Raw genomic sequence first — 18,479 nt, 5'->3', positions numbered from 1 at the left:
AAGCTAACAAAGAAGATCGAGGCCATCAGTGGAGAGAAGGACAATAAGGTTTCAAGGAGCAATGTAAAGGAGCTCCTCCAAAGATTGATCAAATTGCAAAGACCTCTTAGCAAAGATGGACACAAGCAAAAAGAGAAGATGAAGTGGTGTCCCAAAGAATACTCTATCAACTTGATCTTAAAGAACATGTAGAGATAATTGAGCTCCGATTCAGATGCCAGAAGGTGATAACCCACTTGTGGATACAAGGTATTGAAGATGCTAAAGCTAACACACAAAAAACACATCAAGAGATAGAATGACGAAAGCAGCAAGTCATCAAACAGATAAAGAACAACATTAAATGGCTCTGAAGAGAGAAAAAGAGGATGCTGCAAGCATCTATCAAGATTAAGAGAAGCAAATTGAGGCAAATACAGAAGTACAGGTGCAACAACAAGCACTGGAAGAGGCTCTAGAGGGGGAGAAACAAAGGTATGCCAAGTTATGTGAATATTATGATGTCGTCAAGTGCACCCTCTTTACCCTCCTATATATTCAAGATGTAGCTGCTCCTACCTCTACATCACAATCATCTATGGAAAATGTTGAAGAAGTCAAAGCTTTGAAAACGGAGCTCAAGTAAGAGAATTTGGAGAGACAACTTCTAATGGCTTAAATGCTTACAACCAACTCACAAAGAGAACAACAGATAAAAGAGCTTCAAGAGCAATTGGCAAAAGCTAAATCAGACCTCACAGCCTAAGAGCAGAGATGCACACAAAAGACATGAAAGCTAAATTATTGGAGTTGGGTGCTCTCTCCAGATAAAGGAAATTGTACCAATCACTTAGACACAACATATAGAGTTTGAAAGTATCGACATGTCCCCATTGGACTTACCAAGTACTACATCATCTAGGGGAGGAATGTAGGAGCTTGAAGAAGAGAAAGAGTCTATGGATGGCAGAGATGAGCTTAGGAAGTTGATAGAAGACATACTCAAAGAGTCTCACAAACAGTACATGTTGTACGAGCTCAAAGTGCTAGATTAGCAACTCTTCTCATGCTCAAACCAGAAAAGCATGTAAATAACTTTTGGCATGAAATGGTGGCCTTATTGATGAAGCAAGAGGTAGTCCTCTAGATAAGAATCTACTACCAACTTTGAAACCAAATGCAAAAGGAGATTATGAAGATGTTCCAGTAACAACAAAGCACGTGTTGTGTCATCCTAGAGAGCCCACCACTATGGTAAAAGAAATGATTTGAGAAGAGGCCCCATGAAGAGACAACATATAGGATTGCTCCCCAACATCTAAGAATTGACCCAACTTACTGCCCGATACCAAGAAGGCAATCCTAGGAGACCTACTACACCACCTGGAAGAAAAGTAGGCCATCTGTGCTAAACTATCCAGTGATTGCAAAGCCTACTCACAACCACAAATCCATAGAGGATTACATGGTACACACACTTAGACTTTTCATCACATTAATGAGGGATGCACTAGACTTAACTTGCCAGGTGGCCTCCAAAATTTCTAAGATGATACTCACATGCATCAAAGCATTCAAAGATATCAATAAAGCAAAACACCCTTGGAGGGAGGTCTTTCTAGAAGGAACGGATGGCATCAAAGGAATATGGAGATAGAAGCCCCCTCAAAGAATATCATTATGAGGATGTATGCATGGCTCATGTTTCTATCATCCCACTATATGTAGACATTTGAAGAAACCTTCAAGGCACGTGGCATACTAGAGCACACTGGTTGAACAACCCATTCAGAGATCTCTCCATCAAAACATAGATTATTGCCAAAGCCACCAAGTTCAACAATGTTGTCAAGACTTTAGAAAAGAGGTTATTTGACTACTAGGGAGCTTCCAAGACTTGCATGAGGACGTGCAACAGCTAGGAGGAGGGGAGCATTTGATCGATGTAGCTGACAGGTACTCTCTTAGTCAACTAAACCTTGTCCAAGCCCATTTTTTTGATATAATATATTATATTTTTTCAAGGCTCCTTTTAATTGAGTCTATGTAATTTTGAGCTGTAATATTTTATCATGAGCCTAAAGCTATGTGAGCTGGCCATTGCCCATTTGAAAAGCCCTAGGTATAAAGCTCAAAAACCTTAGTTTGAACACAACTTTGTAACATTGTCTTTTGGAGTTTTGAAGAGCTTTTGTTGTACGACGGTAAGTGGCTACTCAGGTACGACTTGTAATCCATTTTTCTCATGATCTGGTAATCCAAATTCAATTCCAAGAAGTACATTATGTTCTCTCTCTCTTGCTCTTTTGATTAAGTATAAGCATTTCAAGTTTCACTTGATTTGAAATTGTGAATTTGTGAGTCTTCTTTGCAGATTTGAGTGCCGAAATCACTATTTTTTGACATTTTGACCATAGATGGGTGTTATTAGACTTTATGGCGACTTGTTTATGTTGTTCTGTTGTAGTTTTCATGAGCTAGTATAACATGAATTGTGATTTTGGTACCTTGTTAGATGACCACCAAACTTTGTAGACTTGTCCTCTTATACCTAATATAGCTTCCCTTAAAGTTTTATCATGATCCAAGTCCATTATAGTCGACGAAATGGCATGATGATCTAGAGCAGTGAGATAGGACGTAGGGAAATTTTCATATCAGAGAGTGGTGGTTAGCTTGTTGAATTGATATGTTTGCTTCCTAGGTTCACTTCTTAAGATTGACACCCTCAAAGAGTCTTTGTGCCCCATTTGAGTCACTTCCCTGAGTATTGATATATTATGATAGTGTCAAATAGCTATGGTATAGATGTTAGTCGCGACGACCTGCTAACATTGATGTCGTTGCCGGGGAATGATCCTTAGGTGGTGAGTGGCCTAGTTTTTATTTAGAGCCTTATTTTCCAAAGATTTATTATCCATTTCGTTACATTTTGACAGTAAAGTAGTTAGACACTGTAAGGCATTTTTTGGATGAGCATAAAGTCACTAAGTCATGCCAAAAAGCTTGCCCACTAGCCTCATGTATATATGTGTACATAGCCCTGCAAGTTTTGGAAGTGGCCTTGTAAAAATTCATGTATAAAGGTGTGATTTTACCAAGATTGGGTGCTGATGTTTTGAGTTGTTCGAGTCTATACGAACATCTCCATGAGAGGAGCTTTGTCATGATGTTCTCAGTTTCTCCTAATTTTGAGTGTGTTCCGTGCTTGAAGGGTTTTTCATAAATCTCAATAGGTGTTTACCATAGGTGTTTTCGGCGGTGTCATAGTTCTTCCTTCCGGTGGTGTGATTCATGCAAGGCTATAGAGGCACTTATTTTTCTTGCCATTTGCACGCTAATATCATTTTGGCCCCCCCATGGAGGAGCAAGTGCTCCCATGCTCCAATTCTTGTGAAATATGTATATTCTGTAGGCAGATAATGTAAAAGGGATGTGGGTCCTTATGGACAACCGCCTATGTATGCACAAATTGTGGACATCACTTGAGGTGGTCATATAATTGGATTGTAGCCTTTGGAGGGTCGTGAGGTTTTTTGAAGCCAAGTAATGGGGGACCGAGTTACCCACTGTGAGGTGGATTAGGTACTGGAGCGATCCATCGACATCCCTTGAGCTTCCGACATCAAATGTAAGTGTTTTTGTGGCGATCAAACATGGCGAATGAGTTCCCATAGTTTCATGGATTGCCTAATGAGAATGCACAGACTTTTATCAAAAAATTGGAAGTCAATTTCTTATTGTAAAATATACTAAACCAAGCTATATTGTTAGGACTATTGCAATACAGTTTACAGGCAAAAGTTTGGTTACACAATCACAAAGAGTTGATGCAGACACAAACTCCAGGGGTAGTTTTGGACTACAATCGTGTGAAGCAAGCTTCTTGGCATAGATCCATTGAAGTACCTGATGAAGAGGCATCTTTGAGCCGTAGAGGAGGTTCATTCCTACTTGTTATAATTGTGGTGAACTTGGTCACAACAATAGTTATTGTTCAAAGCTAACAAGGATGGGAGGTGATATGTTCCCACTCCCCCAACAGATTCCTTACTGGGCTAATGATTATGCATTGGATATACGGGGAGATTAAGGTATTGAACATGAAAATTAGGCCTCAACCTCTGGTGGTCATGTGGGTATTGTGCAAGTTGAAAAAAAGAAGCAGATATGCTACCCGTAGGAAAAACAGAGAGGGAAGGCTATGTCGCTCCTTGTCCTAGCAAAAAGAAAGGGAAAGAGAAAGAGGGTGAAGATGCGAAAGCTAAGAGGAAGAGAAGACCTTGTAGACGGTTTGAAGTGGCAGATTTACCTTTGGGAGAAGGCCAAACAGCTTACAATTTAAATGAAGACCTGATTGGGAGGAAAGTAGATTGTCCTTTTGGAAAGTTGATGAATATGGTGCCCAAATCAAGATGGAGTGGAATTCATTAGTGAATCCAGAGAAAGAGCTGAAGCATGGACAAGTTAGAGTGCTAGTTGTGGGAGAGTTACCCGACATTTGTCCTGTGGTGAATGCTTGGCACAAAGGTGTGGACATGGGAGAGGCCTACATTGATGGAGGTGCTCAAGTTTGTGTGATCACACAGTCATGTGTCGAGAGACTGGGTCTCATTACATGCCAAAGCTCTAGGTTTTGGATTTAACTAGCAAACCATGCCAAAGTGAAGTGTTTGGGGATGGTTAAGAATTTGGAACTTGAAGTATGCAACGTGAAGGTTATAGTAAACTTTCATGTTATGCCAGTTGGCCTGGGAGCTTTCCCTCTCATTTTGGGACGGCCTTGGTTGAGAGCTGTTGGTGTTGTACATGATTGGTGCAAAGGCACAATCTGTGTGTATGGCAAGAAGGGAGAAAAGAGGGTGTTTGATATGACTACCAAGCAACCTATGGCACTAGAAGATGTGAGTGAGAATGATGAATCAGAGGTAACCAATGAAGATTCAAAAAGTAGCTATGTTTGCAGCTCCATTGACAAGGGTGAAGTGTCATTCCTGTTGTTGGATGAGGAGAAGGGAGAAGTGGGTGAAATATTGCAAGTGTCAGGGAATATAAACGCTTCAAGCCATTTAGAGCAACTTGAAGAGTTGATGCAGCCTAAACAGGAATTTCTAGTGAAGAAAGAGTTGATTCAAAATATGATAAGTACTTATTTGATGCAAGGATAAAGAAGGGATTACTTAGCAATGTTGGATAGGTTTCCAAATCTTTTCATCACTCCATATCAAGAAATAAGGGGTTTTGTTGGGGATCCTGTGAAGATTGAACTAGTTGAAGGGGCAAAGCCAATACAGTATAAATTAAGAAGGATGGGTAAGGACCATACGAATGCTTTAAAGGAAGAAGTGGATAAACTTTTGGATGCAGGGTTCATTGTGCCAGTTGATAATGCTGATGGGTGAGCCCTGTAGTGGTCACTCCAAAGAAAGATGGGTGTTGGAGAGTTTGTGTTGATTACAAGCCATTAAATGCAGGGACCAAGAAAGATCCTTACCCTTTGCCTTTCATTGATCAACTTTTAGATGCAGTGGCTAGATTTGAAAGATAGAGTGTCTGTGATGGTTATTCAGGATATTTCTAGCTTATCCTTGCTCTTGAAGACCGGAAGAAGACTACTTTTATCATGCCATGGGGTTGTTTTTGCTTTTGCTACCTTCCCTTTGGGTTGACAAATGAGCCTGGAGCTTTTGAAAGAAAAGAAAATTGGGTCTTTACCCCGTTCTTTGGAAAGTTTGTCAAAGGATTCATAGATAATTTCTATGTATATAGTTCAAGGAAAGAGCATATTCAAAAGCTTGAGATGACTTTTGCAAGGTATGATGAATGCGGGGGTCAGTTGAACCCTAAGAAATGTCATTTGACACAGCCACGTGTGAAGCTTCCTTGACATGGGATTTCAGAAAATGGGATTGAAGCGGATCCAGAGAAAGTGGAGGCTTTGTTGTTGCTGTCATCTCCAAAAGATACGAGATACGAGACAATTTGCCACTTTTGTACAAAAGGTTAAATATCTACCTCATTTAATACCTTTGGCATCGAAGCTATTATATCCATTGCAGCAAACAATCAAGAATGATCCCTTGGAGTGGTCTTGTGACTGTGATGATGTTTTTGACAGAGTCAAAGAGGTTTTGAGTACATTGCCCATTATGCAATCTCCTGACTAGGAAAAGGAGTTTTATGTAAACCCATTAGTGGCTAATGATGCTATTGGGGCCATGTTATTGAAAAACGAGAAAGAATCTCAGTATATGAAGCATGTTCATTATGCTAGCAAAGTGAAGACTCCTCATGAAAGATATTTCTCTAAAATTGAATTGGTGATGACCAGTATGGTTTATGCTTGCAGACGATTCAAACACTACTTGCTGCAAAATTCATTCACCTTTCTCACTAGTTATTCATTGCTTTCCTAGCTGTCCAATAATTAAAATATATTAAAAACAGTGATGAGATGGGTTATTGAACTCCAAGAGTTTCAATTCACCTTTTTGGTGGAAGAGAGTACTCGAGCTACCCTGGCAGATTTACTCACTTATAAAGACACTCTTGTTTTGGTTAAAGAAGAGGTGGTGCAAAAGAAGAAAGTCGAGACTCTTGCCATCTCTGATGCTTCACTGTTATACTTTATAGGTTCTTATCGAACAAGTCATAATGCTTCTTCAGGAGGCATTGTCATATATGATGCACAAGGAAAGCTTGTAAGGAAACAAGGATTGAAACTTGATGCAAAGAGTAAGAATGAAGCAAAGTACATGGCTCTTGAAGGTGATTTTCACATTTGCTTATAGTTGGAAATCAGATGCTTGCAGATAAAAGGAGATGCCTTGTTGGTTCGTGAAGCAAGTATTGGGAGTATGGAAGAATAAGAATCCTAAACTAAAGAATTTATGCTTCAAGGTGAAATCGTTGCTCAAAAAGTTTGAAACATGGAGTTTGCAACATATTGAGAATTCTCAAAATGAGGAAGCTCATGATGCTGCCCAAGAAATCATCGCTTGTGTGTTTGTGCTGAAGGCAAATGCCCCTTTATATCATGGGAAGGAAGTGTTATCAAAGGAGATGGATTTTTTGATGACAAGTGTCCTACTTGAAGGTTTCCCATCTTCCAAAAAGTATGCATTTATAAGAAAAGCCAGGAAACACAAAATGCTTGATGATGTGTTGTACATGAAAGGAAGTGATTTGGTTTTGCATCGTGTGCCTTGGAAAGAGGAAATCTACAAGATCTTGGAAGAAAATCATGAAGGATCTTGTGGAGGCAATTTTTTCATGAAGATCATGTTGCATAAAATTTTGCAAGAAGGCTATGTATGGCCAAGCATTCAACGGGATGTTAACCATTGGTGCAAGTCGTGTTTTCCTTGCCAGAAGATGGGAAAGAGAATTTTTAAGCCCGAATTGCAACAAACAATTCTAGCTTTTGATGTGTTTGAAAAATGGGGTCTTGATGCTATCGGACCCTTACCTATGACTAGCAAAAGAAATGCTTACATTTTGACAGCAGTGGACCATTTGTCACGATGGGCAGAAGTGAAGGCTGTCAAGTAGATTACCAGTAAAGAAATGGGGATGTTTTTTTATGAGCATATATGTTGCAAATTTGGTGTGCCCCTAGAGCTACTTTCTAATAGAGGACCAAGATTTAGAGGAGAGCTGTTTGATTTCTTATGCGAGAAGCTCAATATATAGCATAGGTACAGTTCTCCTTATTATCCCACAATGCAATGGTCTCAGTGAGAGGTTCAATGGAGAGTTAGTGAAGATCTTGACAAAAACGATCCAAACACATGGGAAGACTTGGGAGATGCGGAGTTGCCTTGTGCATTATGGGCCTACAAAACTGATGTCAAAACAAGCACATGATTTTCTCCTTACCACTTGGTTTATGGAAGGAATCTTTTTTGCCAATTGAAGTGAAGATTCCTGCACTCAAGTTATTGTCATTGGGAGATGAAGAGCAAAGAGACACTTGGCAGAAAAGGTTGTTGGATTTACAATGTTTGCAATTGGACAAAGTTTAGCTTTGAGCTACTGTGAAGAAGTGTCAAAGAAGGCTTAGCTAAAATCTAATGATGTGTATAGGATAAGGGAATTGAAAAGGGTGATCTGGTGTTGCGATATAATAGTAAGTTGGACAATACCTTTCAGAAAAAGTTTCAAATCAAAACGGGAAGGTCCTTTTATTGTTGTCAAGAAGTTTGATAATGACACATATCAGTTAGCATATTTGAGTGCGACACATCATAAATATCATGTTAATGATTACAAATTAAAGAAATATCTAGCACGTTTGATGACAATTGTGGCAGATAAGATGTTATCAATAGAGGAAGACAATGTGGAAACATCTGAGAATGTAAATGAGGTTTCTGGGAATGAGCTGTAGCAGTTGTTCACTCTAGGAACCTCTGCTTGTCATGAAAGATCAAGCAGGCTGGGGGGGGGGGGGGGGGGGCAAGCTATGTTAGGCATTTTTTGGATGAGCATAAAGTCACTATGTCATGCCAAAAAGCTTGCCCACCAGCCACATGTATATATGTGTACATAGCTCTGCAAGTTTTGGAAGTGGCCTTGTAAACATTCACGTACAAAGGTGTGATTTTTCTAGGCTTGGGTGCTGAAGTTTTGAGTTGTTCAAGTCTCCAAAACATATTTTTTAATAAGTATGTTCAGCCGTGATTTATAGCTTGTGAATCAGACTTATACATCATGAGTTATGGGCATCTGAAGTGGGCGGTCTCCACTTAGAAGGTGATTGCGGGTGCATGTGACAAGGGCAATTGGGCCAACTTGACAATTGGAATTATAAATGCTGAGGTTTAAGAATTCTAGATGTAGCCGAGAGGATGGGCTTCGAGCCATGTGTTATGGTGAGTCATTCGGTGATCGGAGCAGCAAGTTATGTTTGGGGGAAGCTTGTCTGAGAAGCCCTCCTACTTTGGGGGAAATCTCAAAATTTGTGGGCACAAGGGGTTTGGGAGGATTGAGGAGGAGATTGCCATGTGGTGGGGGGATTATCCCACATGGAAAGGAAAAAGTGGAAGGTGGGGGGTAAATAGTCTAAAGGGGGAGCCCATTATGCGTGTATCACTTGGTGAGAGGCTCTCAAGGCTTGCCATGGAGGGGCATGTGGGTTCATGGGGAAGAGGGGGTGCATTTTGGGAGTTCAGACTCGGCTAGACAGGTGTGTGGCACAATTTTTTGGTCCCCGGCCACTTGCCCCCATCCCATTTCTTGGTCAAAGTGTCACCGACATCTCATTTTTAGTCCAAAAAAGGCCTAAAATGAGCCAACTAAAAGATGCCTTGAGAGAGAACCTTGTCGGCTAAGAAGAGAGAGAAAATTCTCAAAAATAAAAGATAAGGAAGCCCCCATTTTAATAGCTGCAGCACCTGCACAACTTCCAAAGAGCTCATTTTTTAGCAAGAAAGAGTGCACCCCCATGTTCGAGTGGCTATAACTCTTTCATCTCTCATCTGTTTTTTGCCTATGGATATTGTACGGACATCTCCACGAGACGAGCTTTGTCCTGATGTCCTCAGCTTCTCCTAATTTTTAGTGTATTTTGTTCTTGAAGGGTTTTTTCATAAATCTCTACAGGTGTTTACCACAGGTGTTTTTGGCGGTGTCATAGTTCTTCCTTCCGACAGTGTGATTCGTGCAAGGCTATAGAGGCACTCGTTTTTCTTGCCGTTTTCACGCTAGAAATGTGTGTTTAGAGCTTGATAGATTCTGGAGTCGAGGGATTGGCTAGATCTACCTTGAGGGGCAAAGAGAGTTGTGAGTGAGATACAAAAGACATTTCATTCTTCAAATTTCTCGATGCTTTGAAAGTACTATTCCATATTATGTTCCGCTTTCAATTTGCACCGTTTTGTTTGTGTTTAGTTTCTTTCCATAACACATAGGAGTAGGTAAGTAGAAACTACCACCACCAAATGATCTGACAGAGACTGAGGAGTATGTACTTAAGGAGATTCTCAAGGAATTCACGAATATATTTTCTTGGACATATCATGATATGAAAGGTGTTCCACCTTCCGTGGTGCAACACACAATCCCCATGAATAGCATGACTAAACCAGTCCAACAACGACCCTACCCAATGAATCCTAAGTATGCAAAGAATGTTCAAGAAGAGATTGAAAAGATTGTCAAATGCGGAGTCATATACCCTATTGAGCACTCAGAATGGGTGTCTCCAATAGTTATTGTGTCAAAAAAGAATAGGAAACTCAAGTGCATGGATCTCAAAAAGGTCAATGCCGCCACTAGGAGAGACCATTATCCCTTTCTATATTCAGAACATGTGCTTGAAAGAGTTGCAGGGAAGGAATCTTATAGCTTTTTAGATGAGTACTTTGGATACAATCAAATCACAATCACACTAGAGGACCAAGCTATAACTACTTTAACAACTGAATTCGGAGTGTTCGCATTTCGTGTTATGGCTTTTGGCTCAACCAATGCTCCTACTACCTTCTAAATACTGATAAACACTGCTTTTAGAGAATATTTAAGGGAGTGCAAAGCTTTCTTAGATGACCTTTGTGTTTATTCCTCTTGGAAAGAACATCTATCATGTTTACAAAAAGTTTTTGAAAAGTGCAGGTTATATCACATCTCATTAAACCCTTTCAAATGCCAATTTTGGGTTAAACAAAGGAGTCATTTTAGTGCACATAGTGTCCAAAAATGGGATTTCCACAGATGAGAGCAAAATTAAAGCCATTGTTGATTTGCCACCACCTACAAACTATAAAGGAGTTCAAAGGTTCATGGGCCATGTAAGTTATTATCGGCGGTTTATTTTAAACTTTGTTGAGATACCTCGTCCATTGTACAAACTTCTTATGTTCCACTAGACCGCGGAGTGTGACCATGCTTATGAGTCATTGAAAAAGACCTTGACAAGCGCTCCCATTCTACGAGTGCCCGATTGGAATGTAATTTTTCATGTGCATATTGATGCATCAAACTTTGCTATTGGGTGTGTTATAGCTCAACCCAGAGAACATAAATTGGACTACCCCATTAGCTTTGCAATTCATTAATTAAATGATGCTGAGAGGAACTACACCACTACACAGAGGGAAATTTTGCTACTACCTTCTTGCCAACAAGTTTGTTTTCTATGTTGATTATCAAGCCTTGTTGTATCTAGTAAATAAACCTTGCTCCACGGGAAGAATTACACGATGGTTGTTAATTCTTCTTGAGCTTGATTTTACCATTATGGTGAGACCCGGTAAAAGACATGTCATGGTGGATCATTTGTCTCACATACCCAATGGTGAAGACCCTACAAGAATCGATGATGAATTGCCCGATACTTCCCTATTCCTAGTCGAGACCATGCTTGAATGGAGTGAGAAGATTCTGAACTTTTTAGTTAACGGTTTTCCAGCCAAAGAGCTTCGTAAGGATATAGCTCAAAAACAGTTAAAAAAATGTGAACCTTATTCTCTAATTGCAGGAACTCTCTACAAGCTAGAGAAAGACGATATTCTTAGACGTTGTGCCCATGAGGATGAGTATTTATATATACTGCAAGAAGTCCACATGGGTATAGTCGGAGGACATTTCTCAGGGGAACTAACTGCTAGAAAGGTGTTGCAATTAGGGTATTGGTGGCCTACCTTATTCACAGATGCATCACTTTTTTCCAAAAGGTGTGATCAATGCCAACGTTACAAGATCACACAACGAAAGGACAAAATGCCCTTACATCCTGTTAAAGTGACTCAACCATTTGAAAAATGGAGTTTAGAATTTGTAGGACCAATTAATCCGGCGGTTCGTAACACTCAATCTCGATATATTATTGTTGCCACTGACTATATGACAAAGTGGACGGAAGCCAGGGCAACACACAAGGCTAATGCAAGGTCAAGTGCCAAGTTTCTCTTTGAGAACATTATTATGCCATTTGGTTGTCTCTTTGAGATTGTGAGTGACAATGGTACTCATTTAATAAATGGAGTGATAAAGGAACTCATGAAAAAACTTCATGATAGCCCACCATAAGTCCACATTCTATTATCCATAAGCAAATGGCCAAGCTGAGAGCACTAACAAGATCTTAATTTATATCTTGACCAAAACAGTGGAAGCTCATCACACAGATTGAGATTTGATGCTGACATCAGCTCTATGGGCTTATCGTACTTCTTACAAAGTGACTATTAATTGTACACCATTCAAAATGGTATATGACCAAGAAGCAATTATGCCATGGGAGTTTGTAATTCCTAGTCTGCGGGTAGCTTCTCAAGAAGGTTGGGATGGTAACTCTTTAGTTGAGCGTTTATATATCCTTGAAAGGTTAGATGAAGAAAAGCAATTGGTTCTGCAAAATGCACTTGGTTGTGGAGAAAGATAGGAGAAAGAATTGGTTTGACTGTCATCTAAAGAAAAAAGATATCAATGTTGGTGATAAAGTCCTTATGTATGGAGTACAAAATGAGAAGAAAAAATTGAAATATGCCGGAAAAGGATCATATAGAGTATGTGAAATCACCCCACAAGGTACCAATCGTGTGGAACTCTTGATGGAGTCGAAACCATTGGATTCCTTAATGGGATCAAATTTAAAAGATATTATGATCCTTTAAGCCAAGAGGAGCTACTTGCCATCCATAAAAAAAAGACAGCCAAGGCACAAGCAGAATTGAAGAATATACAAGCTCAAGCTGAGGCTAAGGAGCAACAACAATGCATAAGACACCAACGAGAGGCCAACCTTGGAGTTACACATGCATTCCACATTGAAATAGAGTATGATTGGTTGGACTCTGACACACCTCTACAAAGCCCTATTGAGTTAAATAGCACCTATGGCAAAGTGCTATATAGCACCTTATTGGACATGGGTGCTAAATAAAATATGTTGTCATATGGAGTATGGTGTCATTTAGGTAAGCCATCTCTATTTGAGAGTACTATCCAAGTCAAGGGTGTCAACAAGAAAATAATCAGAGTTTTTGGAATCTGACACACTTCTGTCAGTAATGAAAATGGGGTTGTAGCTCAAGAATTTTTGGTCATGCCTACTGGAACTATGGAAGTTAATATAAACTTAAGACACACGTGGATGATAGCGACCAAATGCACTATTGACTGGGAGATTGGGAGTGTCACAATGTAAAAACCAACTCTTAGCCTTGTCACTCAAGCCATGGTCCCTGAGATATTACTTCCTGAAGAAATAAAACCCAAAACATTGCATGTCCAAGAGGTTGAACCATGTGTCCCTATAGCCCAACTCTCCAGAGTTTTAACTTCTGTAGTTGAAACAAAGCTTGAGACACACAAGACCCATCCTAATATAACAAAGAAACATACAAATGGGTCCCTAAAGCTTCTTTAGCAACAAATTTTGATGCTAAAAAACAGAAGCCTTGTAAGAAACGCCCTACTCGCTCCCAGAAATGTAAGAAAATGTTGCATTGGATTCCTAAACAACTATTGGAAGCCCAAGGCTACTATCAAGAAAATGATCAAATTTGGGTGCCAAAATGTAAATTCTGTTCTTACCTGTCACCTGACCCATGTGAGTCAAATCCTGTAACGAAAAAGCTGATTGAAGATCGTGGGAAGGAAAAGGTCACAAAACACTATACACAGGATCCGGAGCTAGTATGGGTACCCAAGTGAGAAAGGCTTGTTTCACTCATCTCAAAAATAAAAAAAACAAATGAAGCTTCTTGCTCTTCATGTAGTTCATATACGAAATAGAAGCTTCGATACAACCTCCACTTACCATTGTACATATCCATACAAACAAGAAAGAATTTGCACCTCCCATTGTAAGTTCACCACCTACAACAAAGTTGCAAATAAAATCATGAGAGAGTACCTTACCACCCTTGCAACTAGATGAAATGCCTAGGGCGGTCAACAAATATTGGTCAAAGTCTTCACCCATGACAACTTGGAACAATTGGTTTCAAAAGGTGATGACATCATTCCAAAAGGTATGATTTACCCAAGGAAGGGGGAGTGTTTGTTGACATCCATCATTCACTTGCTCCCCTCTTGACCTTCCTCCCTGACCTCTCAATCTTCCAATCTTAGGGAATGTAAATATATAGCTCTAACTCAAGAAAACAAACATTAAAAAAAGTAAAAGAGAAAGAGCCACCAAACAAAAAGCTGGAAACCTACATGTTCTAGTACATGACTCAAAATCATAAAAACACATTATGCACAAGGATACGACCTTTCAACATGACCCTTATAATATTTGCACACTAACCATCATCTATCTGTGTGTACAGATATGGCTAGTATGCTAGAGTCATCCACTCCTACCTTAGGTGGTACCCTCTTTACTTTTCACGAGTGTTTCACATAGTCTACGCGGTGCTTGCCTGTGAATGGGATTTGGTAGATACGCTAGCATGTGAGAGGCCTTTCAAGGAATTAGAATGGCTGATGCGTCTCTTGAACACAATTGATCCATACTTAGTAGAGGACGTCTCTCCAATTGCACAAGCTTACTCGTTTGACCAAGATGACTATAGACGTCTAGTGACGTTTTTAGTAAACATTTGTGCCTCTAATGATGAGGAAGAATTGCATGATTAAACGGATGGCACGTATGGTCTCACGGATGATGACTTTGTTTTTCTCGATGATGATGAGGCTAGGGGTTTAGACCTAGGGCTACCTGCCCATCTATTCAATATCCTGTTTCCTTGACTCTCTAGGGGGTGAAGATAATTAGATTAGGGTTCCTTATGTTGTTTGATTGTGTTCAATAAAGGTTGATGCCTTTTTCCACTGATGTGCCTTCTAGAGATATTCCTTGTCTTTTCTAGTGTGTATTGGAACGTGTTGCCATTGTTAGGATTTTGAACTTCATGGAATCTTTCTCTCATTCACTCTTCGAATCGAGCACGATCATCAATATGAAAAGGTGTTTCTTGTCCATTAGCATTGCCCCTTGTCTTTTTTTTTTTGCATCCATGTTTGTCTGCTTTAAATGTGATTGGTATCACAATATTTAACACATTTTTTAAGATTAAACATTAGGTTCAATATAGTTTTTTGTCATAATCCCTTGTCTAGGTTTAAGAATCAAGCATTCTGACTAAGCTAGTTTGACCAAGTTAGGAGTTATAGATCTTCTCTTAATACCATGGGGAATGCCTTCCTAATAATCAATGGTTACTTTGGGTTCTTAACCCGATTTAGGCAGTATTGTGTGCAATGTAAGTTAGGGCTTTCTAGTGGGCTTAGTCCCTATTGGCCTTTAGCTTAAGTATTATAAAGGGAGTTTACTAGTGTGATGAGCCTGGGGAGGTAACATTGTCATATGAATCCCCAAAGTTACAAAATTAAAATGTTGAAAAAGAACAAAAAAAAAGGTGTCAAGAATGTAAAATCTTAATTTGGTAGTGCACTCACATGTATTGCCTATGGTACTAGGCCAGTGTGGGCGCTTTTCCTTAAAAAGCAATAAGCCCAAGGCATACAAAATAAGCACACACATCAAAATTACATCAATGTGAAAAAACTTTGGGGGGTCAAAGAAAAGGGAATAAGTCAAGAGATAATTTCATGAGCAATTCCCTTTATCGTAGCTTAACTACAAGGTCTTCTAGATATAGCCTCTAGTCAGCCCTTGGACATGAAATACTTGGCTCTCGCGATTAAACAGCTTAATTGACCAGAGAGAATTGAGAAGCTTGCCCATGGTATTAATAATTGACCTCTAGTGCCTTTCGATCGTTAAATTAGCAACCCCAGACTTGTTTAATATTTGACCTTTACAACTCCTTATGCGTTTGATTATATTACAGTTTAATGTTTTACTGCTAACAAATTTTTAATATTCTGTTACCAATCAGTTTCTGTGCCTACAATTGCATATGCTTTTTAATTGTATATGAGAATGCCATTACAGTGCCAATTTTGGTTGATTTTGTAGTGATTGAAGAAGGCTAAGGACATTCAATCTCAAATGCTCTTCCACCTCGACGAATGGGCTTCATCTCAATAGCTTCCGGTACATCAAGAAGGGGGGCATATTAACCCTCACGGACACCCTATCACCTTCGATGGACGCCTTGTTATTTATTTGAGTGAGTCATGGACAGGGCTTGTCGGTTCAATAGGTGTGTAGGTGATTGCTGATGAGAGACGCACCACTTATCTTATTTTTACAATAGTTTTGCAACGATCAACCACTGTGGGCGCCCGTGTGTGAATGGGTCAAACTCTTATAAAAGATCCATTTGACCTAAATCCTTATTCTTTGAGATGCAAGCTAAGAAGTGCTCTTGCTCCATCTCTATCTCCTTCTCCTTTGTGTGCTCATAGGTGTGTGTGTGTGTGTGTGTGTGTGTGTGTGTGTGTGTGTGTGTGTGTGTGTGTGCTTGAGAGAGAGAGAGAGAGAGAGAGAGAGAGAGAGAGAGAGAGCATTGCAACGGCATTGACAGCGGAGAGGCATTTGAGCGCGACATCAGTGCCGGCTCCTTCTTCTTTGCAGCATAGGATCCTTCACGGCGGAAGCATTGAGCGGTGAGTGACACACCATTGTTTCTTTGAGCTTTGTTAGGACTATCTAGTTGTGTGCTTGCAGCCTTTCAAAGCTCCTACATAGTGCACATGCAAATTCCCAGCCTCTGACACGTGCGGAAAAGCGCACATATTGCATTAGCGTAGAGATGGAAGAGAGATACTTTTAGAAATGCATTTCTCCCATCATGCACTACCCTCCTTTGAGACTGCAGGCTCATATTGGTGAGGTTTTACACTTTGTAACAATGCACTCACCATTGGGATCTAAAACTATACGTCCAACCACCCATCTACCCTTATTTCCTACTATTTCTACTACCATGAGTCCCACACACTCTACATCCACCACATCACCTTGTGTTCCATTGGATCCTACAGTCGAATCTTCGTACCGTATGGCTAGACGTCCCTTCCCACCTTCAACTATGGGTGCTCCCCCCTCTTCATCTTTTGTAGAGATACAATGGTTTTATCCCATATCAATGACTATATGGCATTCCATCATCGATGTTTCCACCATTGTCGTACCCCTATCCACCTTCCTGTTGAGGCCATTGTAAACATGTTTTTTATTGTAATGAAAGTTTTCTCTTGTACCAATTCTCTCTCTTCATGGTCAACTATGGGTGTCTTTGTGTGTGTGTGTGTGTGTGTGTGTGAGAGAGAGAGAGAGAGAGAGAGAGAGAGAGAGAGAGTACTACCATCATGTATTTCTTGTCACCTTTCGCTGCTTCTAGCATGTGCTCATGAAACTGATACTAAATAATTACAACATGCCTTAATTCTGTTAGAAATGAGGCTATCCAAGCTATAAAGGCATACACTTGTGCTCGTCCTGATGAAAATTGAAAGAACCTTGGTAAATTCTGGAAGACGTACCACAAAAATTGGTCAAACCAAATGATTGAAGAGGAAAAATTGGAATTTGGATCCGCTCTTTTGCATTGGCATTTGAGGAAGGGTCTATAAGAATTCCAACAGTTTCTTAGAAATCGTTTCTGATCCTTTGCCCTATCCATAAGAGAGAGTCCCTTGGTGAGAGCAATGATTGAGGAGCTTGGACATTTTGTACCATCCACATCGGATAATTTGACCTGTTTAAGCTTGAAGAGAACATCTTGTGATAAGAGATGTTTGGACTGTAAGGCTAGGGTTTTGCATTGCTCTATAATGTCTGTAGGTATGCTACAAAGCAGGCCTAGAGAGGAAATTGTAAATGGTGCTCGATGGTTTAATATTTCATAATCCCAGAGCTTGTGTTCAAGTCAAATAGCATCCAATTCAACTTGCATGGGTGGTAGTGGTGGAATTACTTCTGAAAAGATTTTAGAAACTGCTCTTTCTGGGGATAAACTGTTTGCATCTCCTAAAAAGTTGAGCACTTCTTTCTCTTCTTCTTCTAGAAGGTCTAGATATAAAAGGGGATTGATAACCTTTTCTAAGTGCTTAATTTCTATAGGAACAACAGGGAGGTTATTGATAAAGTATAACTTTCTCACAATAGTGGGTAGAGAAGTGAAATAAAAATCAAGATCTGAGCTATCTTGTGCATCAATAATAGGTGATTTAGCTAGGAAGGTACTAAATTCTTTCAGAAGCTTATCCTTCTCTTTTCTAGAGGGAATCTTTTCTAGAGGGAATCAATAAAGAGAGCTAGTCATTGATAGAAGCTGTATTTAAGCCAGATATAGAGTGGGTGATTATAGCTTGTTTTTCAAAATCAAGCAATTTTTTGTGGAATTCCACTCCTTTGAAACAAGAAATTATGCATTGGGTACCAATTGGTGGAGCATGAATTGAAGGAGTACGAGAGGAAGAGCGACGCGAGAGAGAGAGTGCGAGAAGAAGAGCACGACGATATGGTGAACTCGCTCTACTGTAATGTGTAGAGCATAGTGAGTTCTTATTAGGTTTTTACAAAGAATATGTGTACATACCTGGCAGCCCGCCCACTTACCTGGGCGACCACA

The 18,479-nt window shown here is 39.8% G+C and overlaps 1 protein-coding gene across 2 annotated transcripts in view; it reads left to right on the top strand.

Annotated features, from left to right (window-relative positions):
• Positions 1-16,891, top strand: part of LOC147423095 (uncharacterized) — an 89,009-nt gene extending 72,118 nt beyond the window's left edge. The window contains exon 2 of one of the 2 annotated variants that reach the window (XR_015186578.1): positions 15,917-16,891. Coding sequence is in view for 1 of the 2 variants with exons in the window: in XM_086501396.1 (XP_086357522.1) it covers positions 15,917-15,923 (7 nt within the window). In the remaining variant the exon portion in view is untranslated. The remainder of the gene's footprint in view (positions 1-15,916) is intronic. The other variant, XM_086501396.1, reaches the window with a different exon arrangement.
• The last annotated feature ends 1,588 nt before the right edge of the window (positions 16,892-18,479 follow it).

This window comes from Adiantum capillus-veneris, chromosome 26, assembly GCF_014529385.1.
Source record: "Adiantum capillus-veneris isolate H3 chromosome 26, ASM1452938v2, whole genome shotgun sequence".
Classification (NCBI taxonomy): domain Eukaryota; kingdom Viridiplantae; phylum Streptophyta; class Polypodiopsida; order Polypodiales; family Pteridaceae; genus Adiantum; species Adiantum capillus-veneris.
The sequence above is the reverse complement of the archived record's forward strand: the minus strand, read 5'-3'. Positions and strand labels throughout refer to the sequence as shown.